Consider the following 16,698-nt stretch of genomic DNA (forward strand, 5'->3'; position numbering starts at 1 on the left):
AACAGACGCGATTTTTCTTGATTCGACCAAATTTAATTTCTTCCCCCTGATATTTTACCACTGCCGAACTTGTGATGAAATTCACAACCATTTTTTTTTTAAGTGGATCCATATCGAATATTGAAAATAGAGAGACAAAATGAATGTGCTGGTAAAGTTACAGTTGTAATCAGTGGTATATATATCTAGTGTCTATTCTCAACACCTGCCCCTAAACGGCACTTTGGGACGGAGTATTTATATAGTTCCCATGATGCTTTTCAGTTAATAAATAAGACATCACTATTCTGTGATAGTTCGCTAACCAACTTGAAACTATGTGATATTTCATTCTTCCATATTAAGTATGTGTGGGCAATTTGATGTTTGGTGTGTCTTGTGATGTGGAATTCTAGAAGAAATCTCAATAAAATATGATTTCCAAAAGCCGGTGTTTTCATCTACACAACAGTGTAGCAGGATTGCTATCGTGAATTTTAGAATAAACGAGCATAATGCAGGATCACAATAATAACATAGAAGGGTTGCTATCAGAATTACTTACTTATCCACGCACAAAACACCTTGACTGCTGTCAACAGGAGTATAGCAAACTTGCTCTTCTCTCCTCGTCAGACACCTGGAATCAAGATGAGCCACATTGTCTTTTACTGGTCATTAGGCTTACGGCGCAGGTTTTTACCTTCTTCGGAGCCGTTTGTGTTATGTCCCACGTAGGGCTCCATTTGGAGTAAAGAGAGAGAGATTCATGGTGTTGTGCAGATAAAAATACTGGCTTTTGGGAATCATATTTTATTGAGATTTCTTTTAGAATTCCACATCACAAGACACACGAAACATCAAATTGCACACACATACTTAACTCGGAAGAATAAAATATCACATAGTTTCAAGTTGCTAGCGGACTACCACAGAGTAGTGATGTCTTACTAACTGAAAGGCATCATGAGAACTACATAAATACTCCGTCTCAAAGTGCCCTCTAGGGACAAGTGTAGGAAATAGATACCATATATATATACACCACTGGTTACAAAGTTTGTTTTCTCTAACAGCAATAAAAAGATGTAAAATTATTTCATTTACCCTGAGGAGTAATTACTGTCGCTCTATGAATCTTGAAGTCCTCTATCACCACTGACATTTCATTAACATTCTTCTGGAGTTTAGAGGCCAAAGCATCCCACGCTAAGAAGGCATATCCAGTAGCCGGAAACAGCGATCGTCCGTCGATTTTGTGGTCCAGAATGTAAGCTTCAGCCTTGTCAAATTTGAATTCCTTAGAGTACTCGCTTGTTTTGAGAGTGTATCTGGGAACTTTCAACGAATCACTGTGGTTCCACCTGATTAGATCAGCGATCATTGGAGTACCTCTGGGCACGGGAAACTTAACGGGCGGGTACAGTCGTTCAATTTTAGGATTGAGACCTTCATTGTATAATCTAGGAAAGTCAGAGAATTAGAGATATTATATTTTGAAATTCGAAGCAAATATCACTTTAGAAATAAAAATTAAAACACTTTTCTTTTATAGTTAAACTAGCAGAACTCGCACAGCGTTGCCCGCGGCATAACATCCAAGAGGAAAAATTAGCTTTAAGTTTAAGTCCAGCCTCCACCCGATATGACGTGGGCATGTCACGCAACATCAAACAAATATAAAAATATATTTAGAAATCATCATAAATAACTACAAAACAATTTTTATAGCACACATTCAGAAATATTTAAACAGTTAAAAAGGTAAAAATATGACATGTTCTTAAGCAAAACAATTCACTAAAAATATACAATAGAAAAGCAATTTTAAAATTTGAAACTATACAAATAAGTCATTGCACCCACTGTTCTACAACTGCTTATCAACTCTCCACAATCTGATATGAAAATAAAATTCAGTTTGCTCCATAATAATTCTTTGTAAACTATATTGGCTATTTTTCCTCCTGGTGTCAAGACAAAAAGTCAATTCCAGCATAATGAGTTTTGAATCGTTGTTTAAAATCAGGCGTAAATAAAGAAATGTATCGCAGATGCACAACACAGCTGCGCACGCGTAGTTTGAGGTTTTTGCACATGCGCGGAGAAGTGCAAAGCACAGACTGTTTTAAGCATGCGCGATTCGTAGTAGAAAAATAATTAAAATCACAATTAGAAAACTCCCTTTTTTTATTTTGATATGACTTCAACATACTAAAATCTTTTCCAATAAAAACCCTACAAAATGGTGCAAATAGTTTTAATATCAATTAAGTATTTCTCGAGTTTTTCTCTTTCAAACATACAGAAGCTTTCAGGAAACTTCATTTTACTTATTTGCATTTTTTTTTTTATGCATAGATGGGTGAATAAACTTTTAATGACAGGAAAATGTTTCATACTCTTAGATTATGAATTTATCAAATACCATTACCAATTGACCACTATCATTCGTAAAAGAAATACAAGAAATAGCAATATTCAAACAAGAACTTCATTTCTTTTATTATCTTTGTGATAATTTCAATATGTTCCGATCAAGACTGAATTAAACCTTGAAAGCAGAGTAAGATCCGAATACCCATTTCTCCTCTTCAACTTTTAAAACCTCCTACTTTTTATAAATTTTAATTTAGCTTCTGTGTGTGCCTTTTTTATATATCAAACATTATGACTAAATTAAATAACAAAAGTCTTAATTACAGCCCACTCTTAAAAGAGTTGATATTTGTGTGCCACCTTTAAAAAAAATATAAACATATTAACATTTTTTTTAAATATTGAAATAATTAGAAAACTTTTCTTGCTAGTTTGCCAGAACTTTTGAGATTCGATTCAGTCAACTAGGTACAAAGAAAAGAGCAGCACTGTAATTAAATTTGAAGGCATGAAAAACAAATTCTAAAAGAAATTTAAGCAATATTTGATTCTAAGTTCGATTAAATCTTTGTTATAAATGAAACGAAATTACAAAATTATATTGCTCTAAATGCAATGTATTTAAAATTTCTTGGGATTCCCCAGAATTGTAAAGCCCTTATGCAATTTTTTATTTTGCCGATTTCATAATGCGAATCCAATACTGATTCTTGTTATATTTCAGTTATAAATTAATCATAGATTGTAACTGGATGTTATTATTCATAGCTTCATTAACGTCATAGATGTAGGAAAGGATAATTAATTCTGCAATATTACGTAGCCTCTAAGCAATTGTTTATTTTGCCTATTGCAATCGTAGTCATAGTTTGTAGGAAGGGACAATTGATTCTGTAATACTAGGATAGACCTTGTGCAATTGTCTACTTTAGATCTTTCATAATGCAAATCCAATACTGATTCTTGTTATATTTCAGTTATAAATCAATCATAATATGTAACTGGATGCTATTATTCATAGCTTCATTAACGTCATAGATGTAGGAAAGGATAATTAATTTTGTAATTAGGTAGCCTCTAAGCAATTGTTTATTTTGGCTATTTCAATCATAGTCATAGTTTGTAGGAAGGGACAATTGATTCTGTAATACTAGGATAGACCTTATGCAATTGTCTACTTTAGATCTTTCACAATGCAAATCCAATACTGATTCTTGTTATATTTCAGTTATAAATCAATTATAATATGTAACTGGATGCTATTATTCATAGCTTCATTAACGTCATAGATGTAGGAAAGGATAATTAATTCTGCAATATTACGTAGCCTCTAAGCAATTGTTTATTTTGGCTATTTCAATCATAGTCATAGTTTGTAGGAAGGGACAATTGATTCTGTAATACTAGGATAGACCTTATGCAATTGTCTACTTTAGATCTTTCACAATGCAAATCCAATACTGATTCTTGTTATATTTCAGTTATAAATCAATCATAGTTTGTAACTGGATGATATTATTCAAAGCTTCATTAACGTCATAGATGTAGGTAAGGATAATTAATTCTGTAATAGTAGGTAGCCTCTAAGCAATTGTTTATTTTGCCTATTTCAATCGTAGTCATAGTTTGTGTGAAGGGACAGTTGATTCTGTAATACTAGGATAGACCTTATGCAATTGTCTACTTTAGATCTTTCATAATGCAAATCCAATATTGATTCTTGTTGTATTTCAATTATAAATCAATCATAGTTTGTAACTGGATGTAATTATCCATAGCTTCATCAACGACATAGTTTTTAAGAAATTCTTTCATATCGAAACGATAATTAATTCTTTAATACTAGGTAGATTTCGATTTGGCGACCATTGGCCCATCGGGAATATTGCTTACATTTTATTTCAAATAAATCTTTTAGATATAATATCAAGCACATGATTCCCACAAATTATTTGTCATTAAAGCAATTTTGGTTTAATTGCCTTACTTTTCTGTTTATTGTGTAAATGAACATTTCTAATGGAGACCAGCCTCATGACATCAGAGTACAATTATAAACGGAAATGTCCGTTTCATCTCTCTTCCAATCTTCGCGATACTGAATCTTCACCTTTTTATTCGTCTTGTAAACTAATAAGAATCCTTTTTCTAACTTTTAACAATGGAAGAAAATCACGCGATTAAATATTTGAAATTGGTTTGGATTTCAGAGTAACCATTTTGGTATATTGTATATAATAAATATATTGTTGGAAATTAGGTAAAAAATATTTTTAAAAAAATCGCAGAAAAAAAATCTCCAGTAAAAATTTGTATTTATTAAATTGGTGTCATTAAAAAGACAGAAATATAAATTTTGAAATCATGTAAAATGTATTTTTATCCAATAATACTTTTGAAAGTTATCACGGAAAAACCCCATCAAACTTTATTATTTTTAATTAATTTAAATTCTAATTAAAATTTTCAAGCAATAGCCCCAAGGTAAACATTTTTACCATTCAAGGTATGTATGTGCCAAATTTGGTAGCTGTATGTTAAACGGTCTGGTCTGTAGAGTGCAACATGCACTACATCTTTATTAATAGTAGATATTCACTTGCAAAGAGCCTTCTTTAGAGCTCCACCTTGAATTTTTCACATTTTTCTAAATTGTAAAAACGATTTTTTCTTGTATTCCACAACTTTGCACCACAATTTTAGAGGCGTCCTTGTCTAGGAGCAGCGCATCTTCTCCGTGACCTGGGCGTCCCGAGTTCGAGTCCCGCTTCGTCGGACATGGTTGTTCTTTACCCTGTGTTCTATCTGTGAGATGTGTGAAAGACCCCCCCCCCCCCTGTAAAAAGGGGTTGTGCAAGCGAGTGTGTGAGTGTCATCTTTATATGAGCTAAAGTCAGACTTCTGCCCTCGGGTGCTCACGGGTCTTTATCCACAGAAGCTACTGCACCCCTCTTTTCCCGGTCACTTGGACTTGGTTTGAATTGGTGTTCAGTTCAAGGGGGGTAAGCAACAGCAATCTTAGAATTGCATTGTATATTCTATGCCCCTCCCTGATATTCTAAGGAACTAAATATAAAAATTGTAGAGGGGAAATATGCGAGTTAAGTCAAAAGTGAACTTCCACTGTTTATTTTTCTCTTTGCCCTAAGATCTTGTGGTGTGACAGTCTATTTTTAGATTCAAATATCACCTGCAAAGTAAAGTTTACAAATTTTGCTACCATTAATTGCATTAACTCTCTCTCTTAAACATGGAAATTGCTCGTGGCGGCGAAAATATTTCAGAAAAATTAAAAGAATTAAAGTCTTACTTTCCAATGGAGTCCATGATAAAGTGTAAGTTATCCGGGTCGTTCCTCTTCATAAGCCCCGCGAAGTAAGCTTTGTTCCCAATGCCTCTTTTAAGAATGGACTGCAGGAGGAAATGCGGCCCGATTTCAATGACAATGGCATCTGACGGGATTCTCTGTATGGCGTCGTTAAATAGGACACTGGACATGAGATTGTGCACGAAGTATTCTGCAGAGGCCATTTTGCACTCTGGTAAGTCCCATTCAGATTCTGGGTAACTCGAACTAATCCAGCGCTCAGATCTGGGCTTTGGATTAGTAATGACCTACAAATGTACAGAAGCGTAAGACATAGTTTTATTTGATACTCTGTACTTTCATTCATAATTTATTATAATTTTTCCAAATAATTATTGGAAAATGCGATAAAGTAATAAAGAAAACTACAGTCTTAAATCAATAAAACATTGTTCGTGTGAAAAATAATTACATGCCAAACTTACTTTTTGCATATGCTTCCTGAGTGCTCCACTTGCTTCATGGACGTATTCACAATGGAAGGCGAAACCATGAGAATTAACAGCTCGAACGAAGATGTTTTCTTGTTTCAATTTTTCGATGAATTGTTCCAAAGGCTCTTTTAGTCCGGATATCGTGACCGAATCGCTTGCATTATCGCAAGCTGGGTAGATGCCCTCCGGACACATCTTTTTCGCCTGGCTCCAAGACAAACCTGCAAAATTTAATAAAAATGTTAACTTATACATTGAATTTCATAAAATATAATTTTCAGTTATTGTATAAACAATTAATAACATATACTTTGTAGATGTTATTAATTGTTAAAAGATGAGATAAATAAAATGTTACAATGAGATAAATTAAAAGTTGTATAACTTATCGCATTGTTATTTCAATGGGAATTAGTTTAATTGTTATTTTTTTATCTAGGAATTAATTAGTTTTCTTAATGAAATTTTAGCAAAAATAAGGTCAGGACGAAGTTATGAGTTCCTCTTGCACTCAAAAGAAAATGAAAAGAGAATATTTCCAAATGCATTATTGTTATCAGCAGTTCTTGGTCAATAACAGTCAGTTTCTCAACCGATTTCCATAATTAGCAATGCATTATTTAATTTAACTGTGAAATTCTCCATGTTGTAGTACTTCAATTGTTTCAATATATGTTTTGGTATATTCTATTTGATAATCAGTTATACAGAGTATTTTAAAATTACTGCATAAACTGTTAAAAAAAGAAATCATTTTGTATATTTCTGTTGAAAGAATGAATGCTTCGAACCCAGATTAGAAAAGAGACACAATTTGTTGCTTTTTTCATAGCTTTTGAATATATATTAAAACAGCAATGCAGGATTAGATTTAGTTCAGTTTTGTATAATCATACCTTTAAATGCAAGACAACCCTTCTGAACTGTCAATATTAGGCATTTTTGTATCGCTGCTTTCAGCCAGCGGGAGAGGTCCCCCTGAATGTCTCGCATACTGTCTAATAGAGGTGTGATCCCAAAGAACGCCATACATGGCATTGGTATAATAGTTACGCAATATTAACCAAGTTACGCAATATTACAATATTATTGGTATAATAGTTACGCAATTCTCGTTAATTTAACATTTTAACTGAATCTATTGTGTGATCCTTGGCGATTGTTTTGAGGATTCATCCCTAAACATACGGTTAATAGTTTCCGAAAATCGAATTTGCATTTTGGACGCGTTTTTCCCAATAGATTAAAATAAAAAATTAACCCGGAACTACACTTTTAGCCATAAAATCACACACTAAATTTGATATATTTAAGTCACTGCGTTTTCTGCGTTATCGTGCTTATATATTTCTGAAAATACAGACCGACAGACGGTCAGCCACCTGCTGGGCCGCGGTGGCCCGGTGGTAAGGTCTCGGCTTCGGAACCGGAGGGTTTCAGGTTCGTGACCCGATTCCACCGAAGAACCGTCGTGTAAGGGGGTCTGTTGCACGTTAAATCCGTCATGCCAAACGTCCTCCCGTTGGTGTGGTGTGGAGAGGGGGGTGCCAGCTCAGGTGTCGTCCTCGTCATCTGACCGTGGTTCAAAATGACGAGGTCCGTCCCAAAATAGCCCTAGTGTTGCTTCAAACGGGACATTAATATAACCAAACCAAATCAGCCACCTGCTGGAGTTTCCTCAAAATTTGATTGGTGTCCACACATTAGATGATAAATCAGTGTTCCAAATTTTATCAATATACTTCTCTTTGTTTTGTTATTATCTTGTTAACTTATATTTTAACAACAGGTTTCCTCTGAACGGATTGTTTTCAAAATTGGGAGAATTCTATAAATTTGATATAAAAACAATATAAGAATTTCATATGGCTATCTTAAAGCATTTTTGAGTTTTCCTTGACACAGACAGACAAACGGACATATAATCATTTCCCGAAAATAGAAGTTTAGAACTCAGGGAAATCAAAAACGTGAAAATTTATCAAAATCTCAAGTTTAAATTTTTTGAGGAATACAATACTTTCTCTATACTTCATACACAAGAGAAAAAATGGTTATTAGTAATTAGATATAGCGTCATCATTTTATGAGTGTAATTTTGGCGAAGTGTCACCCTCTGAGAAGAAGTGATCATGCTTCGGTAGGTTTACGGTATCTTCTACACATAAGCATTTTTAATTTCTCATATACGAGGTATGTAAAGAGAAAGCATAGTCAAAAATTCTGAAGACATTATGACAACTCTCCATATTTCAGACTTTACTGAGACCGAAAATCTCATTTTTGGTATTATTTTTCTCTGTGTGTGGACTCAGCAATTCAGAAAGATTATGAGTTAAGCGGAGGAATTTTAGTATGCAAATCACTACACCAAATTATCATTTACACCAAATATTTATGAACTTTTGAAGAAATCCATATACGGGAAGTTTGACTGTCTGTCTGAGGGTAAACAAACTCGATGACTATAAAATATAAAAAGTTAGAATGATAAAATTTGGTCTACAAATTTGGCTTCAGATTTTGAACCAGATCCATCCAGTGAATTACTATCTGCAGGTCTGTACATTCACATGATGTAATACAGCAGCGATTTCGATAAATTAAATTTAGTATGTAATCTTGATATTAAAAGTGTCATTTTGTGTCAAAGGTTTGGACTACATTGGTTGATGAAAAAGGATAAAAAATACATATTCGGCTTTCCTGGCTATATTTCGTAGCTGAAAAGCTCATGTGTGGCTCTGAAAATAGGAATCTGAGCACTTGTAACATTATGCTCTTGTTCAAGATTCCCAATTTTTATACTGGGGAAGGGAGATTGTTTCTGAATTAGGGACTGAGCTAGAAAGTTTTAGGGCCTGTCACTGATTTGACATGTTACAAAAATTGGAAAAACTTTGAAAGCAAAACACATTATCATACCGGTAGTAGGATGCATAATCCACGATTTTTTGAACAACAAATAATATTGCTATTGTTATTTTTAAATATGCGTTCCAAATATCTGTTATTAATTAAAAATTATTACTTAATATTAAATATAAAATTTATTAATTGTAATTAATACTTAATTTACTAATTTAATTAACGTGTGATTGAATTAATTTATCTGTTTCAGCTTACTTCTTAAATTTTTTTTTCTTCTCAAAACTATTTATTTAATTTATTTATTAGAGTAAACCATTTTCTGGAAAAGATGAGTTAAAAATATATGTTATTTCTTTAAAATGTTCACTTTAGTCCTATATTCTACCAATAGATGGCGCCAGCAGTAAACAGAGTACATGTAATCAAAGTCAATCATGTCACGAGCAATTAAAAATGATCTGTATGGAATAGCGCATCATTAAATACGAATATCGGTCACTCCCATAAAGTGGAGCGGTGACTTCGCACTTTCCAGTGAAATCACCGATCCGATAAATTTCAGTGATATGCAATTCAATGATACGATACAATAATTCCAATAACCGATCCGTTCACTTTTCAATCCAATCACAGATTTCTTTCAAGAGCTTCTATTGGACAGATCGTATCGATTCTTACTTTCCAGTAAAGTCACCGCTCCGGCAAATTTCAGTGATATCGTATCGATTATTACTTTCTATCGTGATCCAAAACCTGTAATCGAAATATCATCAGTAAGATCGTATCAAGGATTTGAATCACATCCCTCTTTGAAAAGTATTGATCACTTGTATTTGTGACTTTTTTATATTGGTTACGTAATAACCGCTCTGAAAATATTCGTCATCCCTAACCGGTAGCCGTTGAAAATAAGAACCTGAGAATTTGTAACGTTATGGTCTTGTTCAAGATCCACATTTTTTATACTGTAGAAGGGAATATTTTTTATACTGGAGAAAGGATTTCGATAAATGAAATTTAGTATGTAATATTGACATTATTTTAGGAGTACAACTTTTGCTGGTTTGACATATTATACGAATTGGAAAATCTTTGAAAACGAATTGTATTATCGTACCAGTAGCAGCCATTCCACCTTCTTTGAGGTTTGAGGTTTCGATTGCAAGTCCCCTGTAATATGAAGACAAAATCGTCTGCTCCGCCGTGAGGCAGCCATCGGCATATGCGCACAAGAGTTCTCCGGTGCTGTGTCCGACTATTCCATCGGGAGTGATGCCCAAGAGCTTCAAGACGTCGATGAGGGCGATCTAAAAATTGAAAAAAGTATTACAATCTTTGAGCTGATTGTAGTAATTAGTTCATATTATTGATAATTTAATCTTAGACAAAATTTGGAAAAGCTTTTTGAAAAATTTTTCAATACTTATTTAAAATACATCAAAGAGATCAATCATTCATTCATTTTTTTCAAATTGCCATGGCATCAAATCTAGAGCTTCCGAATTTAGTGTGAAATACCTATTGAGGAAATCCAGAAACAAATCATTTTTAAAATTGAACTTCTGCTGCTGTAAATTCTTGCGTTCTCTGTTCAAAAATGTATTAACATCATCTAATTATAGTATAATTCAAAGGTACTCTTTATATCAAAGATCCACGGTGAATTTCTGAAAAATAAGACTCATTTTAAAATTATGATTCGCATAATGCCGTTCTTTTTTTAAACAAAAAATGAGGAAAAGTGGTTTACAAAAATTAAATAACATTCTTTCATTGAATTCGAAATATTTTGTAATCTTTCAAAATTTATATTGCCTTTGTTTTTATCATTTGCAAAACTGACACATTTTGAAGGATTGGATTTATAAAAGACTTTAAAATCGAATGAAATGATCAGACAATGCGCAGATATCGAATCCTCTTTCTATCTAGATTTATTTATATTTCAACATCAAGTGGATAGAGTGAGTCTTTGCATTTTTGTCTTATATAAGAAGAAGAGACAGTATTGTAATTGTGGAAAAATATTATCAGGATTTTGATTAATCTCTAGTTGAGAGACCTATCTAAAGTCTGTGGGCGCTATAACTCAAATTTTGAGGTATAAACTTGAAAAGATATGCAAAATTTATTTTAAATTCCAAATGGCAAAGTCAGTGGAACATGGAAACAGAAAATAAGCTACGATCTATTAAATCATACCTACACCTTCGTTGTCTTAAATGTACAGAAAAAAGGATATTTTTTAACTATACTAAGAATTAGTCATATTAGATATACGCATCGCCATCTCCGAACGAGAACAGGCAACCTAGTGCTCCTAGTGGAATTGCAGCATCTCTATTCACCACATTGTGACTCAATGTCCGAATTTTAACTCTAAACTCTTGCAATTTTTTTTTAAGATGAACTCTGTGGATTAACCTATTTTAACTGAGGAAGTTCCGCCTCCTCATCTTTTTGGGGTTTTGAAATCCATCGGTTTTTACCTATATATTTACCCATATATATTAGTGTTTCTAACTGCAATTTTTAAAATCTGCTTTGCGTTCATTCAGTTTACACTTTTATTTAAATGGAATTTCACTTAGTCTGGCGCAGCATGGTCAAATCTATCGTTCATGCTCCGAAAATCCCGAAATCAAACCAAATATAGATTTCTATTAAATATTAGACGAAATCCATCCAAAGAAAGTTTGCCTGCGTCTCGATTGGTTCCGGTATTAATGAATATCATAATTACAAAATTACATAATTACAAAAACGTAAAGAGTTAGATAAAATTCAACAAGAAGAATTATTTCAAAAAATTAATACATATAACAAAATTGAAATTTGGTCATATACATTGATTTAAGCCAAATAGGCCCTTTTAGGAAATCACATAAATATAAAATGTAGTATTGCCCTTAAAAAGCGTATCGGTTGTTCCATTATCGAGGTACTTGCATACTACCGCAACCATATTGGCGATATATTAAAATTCCCAATTCAGCGCCTTAGAGACACCTGCCAAATCAGGTTGCCAATTTGTTGAGTTATCCTGAAAATTGGCATAGTTGTGATAGTATGTAAGTACCATCCATCAATTTTTGTGAGCGAATATTAAATATAAAATTTTATTTACTTGTATAGCACATATGCTGACAAAGGAATTGATGATCTTCCGGTGCAAGCTCAGAGAGTTTGAATTAGGTTGTAAAATCGCGAATAGATCGACTCCATAGGGTTTCAGAATTTCAGCTGATTTCTTTAGTGAATTGGCGAATGTGTCAATCTTCATCAACTGCAGCCCCATTCCTGGCCATTGGCAACCCATGCCAGTCATCACATACCAGACTTGGCGCTTTTTCGAAGCAACCGGCTGTAAATAAAAACAACAACACAAATATTATCAGATATGAAAAATCCGTTTAGGTTTGAAAATACAATTATAGTTCCTTTGTCAATAGCTTGCAAGTCATGAAAAAAGCCATGACGCATTACACGCCATGAAATAAAGAGCAAATTTTGAGAGTTAAAAGATAGAGTAAAAGTTTAATCCCCTGAAAATATTAATCGATTTTATAATATTTTGCACCTTTTCTTACGCAACTTTGTAATTTACAGTATATGTCTGTGATCAATATTTAAGGAATAAAAGTCGCGGTCAATGTTTTTGAGACATCCTGTATAATAAAATATGTTCTGTGCCATCACTGATTTTTTTTTTTACCACTTGAACTAGCCATATAGGCAATCAATATACAATTTTGACTTACAATAAAATAATACGACTAAACAAGACACGAGTTCACATACACGTTTAAAAAAAAAGCAGAATGATAAAGTATCTAATGCCTCGGAAATCAAGGTCAAAGAATGAAAAACTCCTGAAATGCGCCCATCCTTCCTCATCTCACCCCTTAGATACTTTCGTTTGGAATCGTCAAAAAGTGGTAGTCTGGGATACTGAAACGAGCAGTATCTGTGTCTCCGATATTTATTCTTTTCTTTTATCATAATTCTGATTAATATGGTTACCTAAAACATTTATTTTTATTTTATTTTATCAAAGAACTTTTCATAAATCTAATATATAAAAATGAATTTTTGGTTGTTCGTATTTTATGCGCTGCCTTACCGTTCATCTGATTGCGATAAAATTTTGCCAGCTTATTGCTTGCACTTGCGCGAAGGCTATTGGTATAATACAACTAATATATAAAAATAAATTTTTGTTTGTTCGTATTTTATGTGGTGCCGTACCGTTCATCCAAGTACGATAAAACTGTTTATTTCACGCATACAAAATAGAATTATTGTTATCGATACCGATCGGGGTAAGTTGTATATCATAGAAATTTTTCAGTGCAAACATTAATTTTTCTATTTATGCAGTGAATCGATAAACGATACAAGCGTATATTGTGTTAATTGCTTCGTCAAAAAATATTCCTCCCAAACGTTCGTAACTTAATAACTCTACCAGCGCAGCATGTAGAAATAAGCAAATTCGAGCTTTTTAAACAAACAAGGAACGACGAGCGAGCAATGAAGAAAATTGTTTACGAATTGCAAATTCACGTGTTTTAGAGTCTCAAAATCAACATGCATCAAAAACAGATGCAACTACTCTTAACGAAAAGTGGAATGGAGAAAATGCGGTCATTCCAAGCATTTTTATTACTCTCACCGACATGCCTTTTGATTTCAAACGACTGCAGTTCCCCATTCGATTGGTCTTAGTGTCACGACGACCCACCTACCCGAAAGGATGCAAGTCCCTGATGGTCGTCGGAGAATTGGTGATTGGAATTCATTTCATTCTCGATGATCATCAACAAGGCGCAAAGTCAATCATTTCAAGTGTGTGAATTGAACCTAGAAAATTCGTTTTTTTTTTTCCTCCATATGGCCAGTTCTATGTTGAATGCTCACGAGTCGAGCAGCCATGAAATTTATTTGTTTTTGCTAAAGACGCAAAAAAATAAAAAAATAAACCATTATCTACCTAAAGCATTTGAATAATAAAGTAAAAAAATATATATAAAATAAATATTATTTATACTTTGCCTTTATATATCAATCAATTTCAATAAATGTCTTGATTGTCGATAACAAAAACGAAAATCATTCTTTCTATCATTCCTAATTAAACAAGATAGCTATTTCAAATGATATTTCAAAAACTATTTCTTCTGCGGCAACCGCGCATCGGGTACCAGCTAGTAATATTATAATTCTGATTAATATTGTCGTGTGGATGAAGTTAGCTTAGTTAAATCGTGTGTTAACTAAAATCAAAGATAACAGTCGCTAATCTCAACTCGAGATTAGATTTTATTCAAAGAACTAAACATTACATCTATTTTTATCCTCAAGACGAAATGGCTCGAATCTTCCAGATTTAGAAAGATACAGAAATTATAAGACCATTCTCGAACAAACGAGAAATACATAAAGTAAATCAATAACAAAACAATTTTTAGGTAACTTGCCTGCAGTCGGATAGTACTGTTGCGTTCTGTTAAATAGTATTCTACTACTGAGCCATGTAGTCGGCGCCAAGTTAGAACAAATTTTGTTACAATATGATTGCCCAAAACATTGATTCTTATTTTTATTTGAATTGATTTAATCAAAGAACTTTTCATAAATATCTAATATTTTCAACAAGAGAATCTTACCTTAATTTCCTTTACAGGACTTTTGTCTTTTGGGAAAAGAGCATACCCTCTGAAAGCCTTGAAGGCCGGATCCCCAAACGACAATTTGTTTAATAGCGCGAAGAATTCATTAGGAAGGTCTGGTGTATTCTGCACATAATCAAAAACTGTGGAAATAGCCTCCTCAGTAGTGGCAGGAAACAGAACCAGTCTTGGTAGGTCTATTTCTTGTTTCTTTTCTCTTGGTCCAATGGGATTTTTCTTCAGCAGAGTCTGGACAAGCGTTCCACCGAAGCCCAGGGAGTTGATCGGAATGTAGTCTTTTTTGTAAGGAGTTGGTTCGGTGGGAACAACAAGTTTTCCTTCCAACAAAGCTGGCGAATTTGGATTTGGAATTTCATATTTGATATTAGGTGCGATAGATTCACAATCCAAAATAATTGAGGATTTGATTATGCTGCAAATTCCTGAAAAGAAAGCCAGGAGTTTTAATCAGGTTGATTTTAATATGTTTAAAGATTTAAATAAAGTAAAATGCATTGCGAATTATTGGATTCTAAAACCCTCCGCGCTTTTGCGCATTCGTTAGGAAGGATTTAATTCAGTGAAATAGGGGTAAGAGGAAAAAGGGAAGGGGATGTTTACATTTAACAATAAAGTAAATTCCGGAAATGAAGCACATCCTTCCGTGTGTCACCCCTTAGTGAAATAGAACCGTCGAAAAGTGGTGGTCTCGGAACACTGAAACGAACAGTACTTGCGTGTGAGGTGATTATAATTAAACATCGTTGTTTTCGCTGTAGAATACGACTCATTTTATCTTATTTCATCTCTTGTTTATAAAGGTTTTGTTTAATTTAAATTCTTCCTACTTGTAAATCGGAATTTCTAACCACTTTCTACTTGTAAATCGGAATTTTTTATGCACTTTATGCTCAAGAGCTTTGTGCGCTGGGATGTGTATGTAGTCCTTGCAACATAAATGTAGATTTCTACCAGATTTTTGAAGAAACTCTTTCAATGGAAACCTGTCCGTCCGTCCTCATGCATTACAATATAACATGAAAATTATAAGAGGCCGAAAGATGGAATAGATGCATCAAATAAATTCAATGTGTATTTTGCTTGCCGGTTTCGTGATCATAAAACTCAAAGCTGGAAAATACAAATTAGACGAATAAATATTACTCAGTCTACTCTAAAATTGTAAACGGATGTTTAATTTTGGGTAATAAGTAAGTAATCTATCCATGTTTATAAAAACATGCGAGATAAAAAAACACGAAGAAGCGAATATTTAAAATTTAGAATGCAAACTTGATTTCAATATTACAGATCTGCATTCTATTTTAAATGGATCTTCGGTTGCTCTCTTGACATTACCGAAGCCGAAAATGCCTATATTATTATCTTCATTATACTATGATGTTTAAAAACTGAAATTTCAAATTGTACTGAAAAATAAAGAACTTTTGTGCTTATTTAACCATAATGTTTTGAATCGTCACTTCATTTAGCGCGTTTTCTTTTCTTTCTTGGATACTTTTACGAGTTTTATAAGCTCGCCAATTGTTGTATCCAAGCCAATTTCAGAACTCTTGAATAGATCGCGTTTCAGACATTTCCGCGCATGCTCAGTACGTGTTTAGCTCCGATTGGTTCAAATGGAAGAGAAAGTTATTTCGAATCGTTCGATTGTTATACTTCGCCTGAGCCGATAGTAATGGATAACGTTTTATCAGGTAAATTTCTTATTCTTAAAAAAACAATTAACAGACATTTTTAGTGATTCTAGTGATATTCGTTTAGTCTTGAAAATATGAATGCATGCATAATTAAGTGTGCTGAATATTTTGAAAGTTTCTTTTTTTGTCACGTTGCTTACTTTAAGGAAAGGAAACTGTATTAGAATGATATACGAAAGGTGATTTAATTTGAAGATAAGTGCATCTTATTTCGATATGCGGTTTTGAAAATCGCATCAAGCAGTGGTCAATTCTTCCCTTTCCCAATGCATGCT

The 16,698-nt window shown here is 33.3% G+C and overlaps 1 protein-coding gene across 1 annotated transcript in view; it reads right to left on the bottom strand.

Moving 5' to 3' along the window:
• LOC129983957 (fatty acid synthase-like) overlaps window positions 1–16,698 on the bottom strand; it is a 70,354-nt gene that overhangs the window by 35,738 nt on the left and 17,918 nt on the right. Inside the window, exons 8-13 of the mRNA XM_056093690.1 lie at window positions 14,700–15,145; window positions 12,158–12,394; window positions 10,148–10,337; window positions 6,151–6,380; window positions 5,669–5,973; window positions 1,087–1,442 (exon numbers count right to left, since the gene is read on the bottom strand). Of these exons, the coding sequence (XP_055949665.1) occupies window positions 1,087–1,442; window positions 5,669–5,973; window positions 6,151–6,380; window positions 10,148–10,337; window positions 12,158–12,394; window positions 14,700–15,145 (1,764 nt within the window). The remainder of the gene's footprint in view (window positions 1–1,086; window positions 1,443–5,668; window positions 5,974–6,150; window positions 6,381–10,147; window positions 10,338–12,157; window positions 12,395–14,699; window positions 15,146–16,698) is intronic.

The sequence above is a fragment of the Argiope bruennichi genome, chromosome 9 (assembly GCF_947563725.1).
Source record: "Argiope bruennichi chromosome 9, qqArgBrue1.1, whole genome shotgun sequence".
In the NCBI taxonomy this organism is placed as follows: domain Eukaryota; kingdom Metazoa; phylum Arthropoda; class Arachnida; order Araneae; family Araneidae; genus Argiope; species Argiope bruennichi.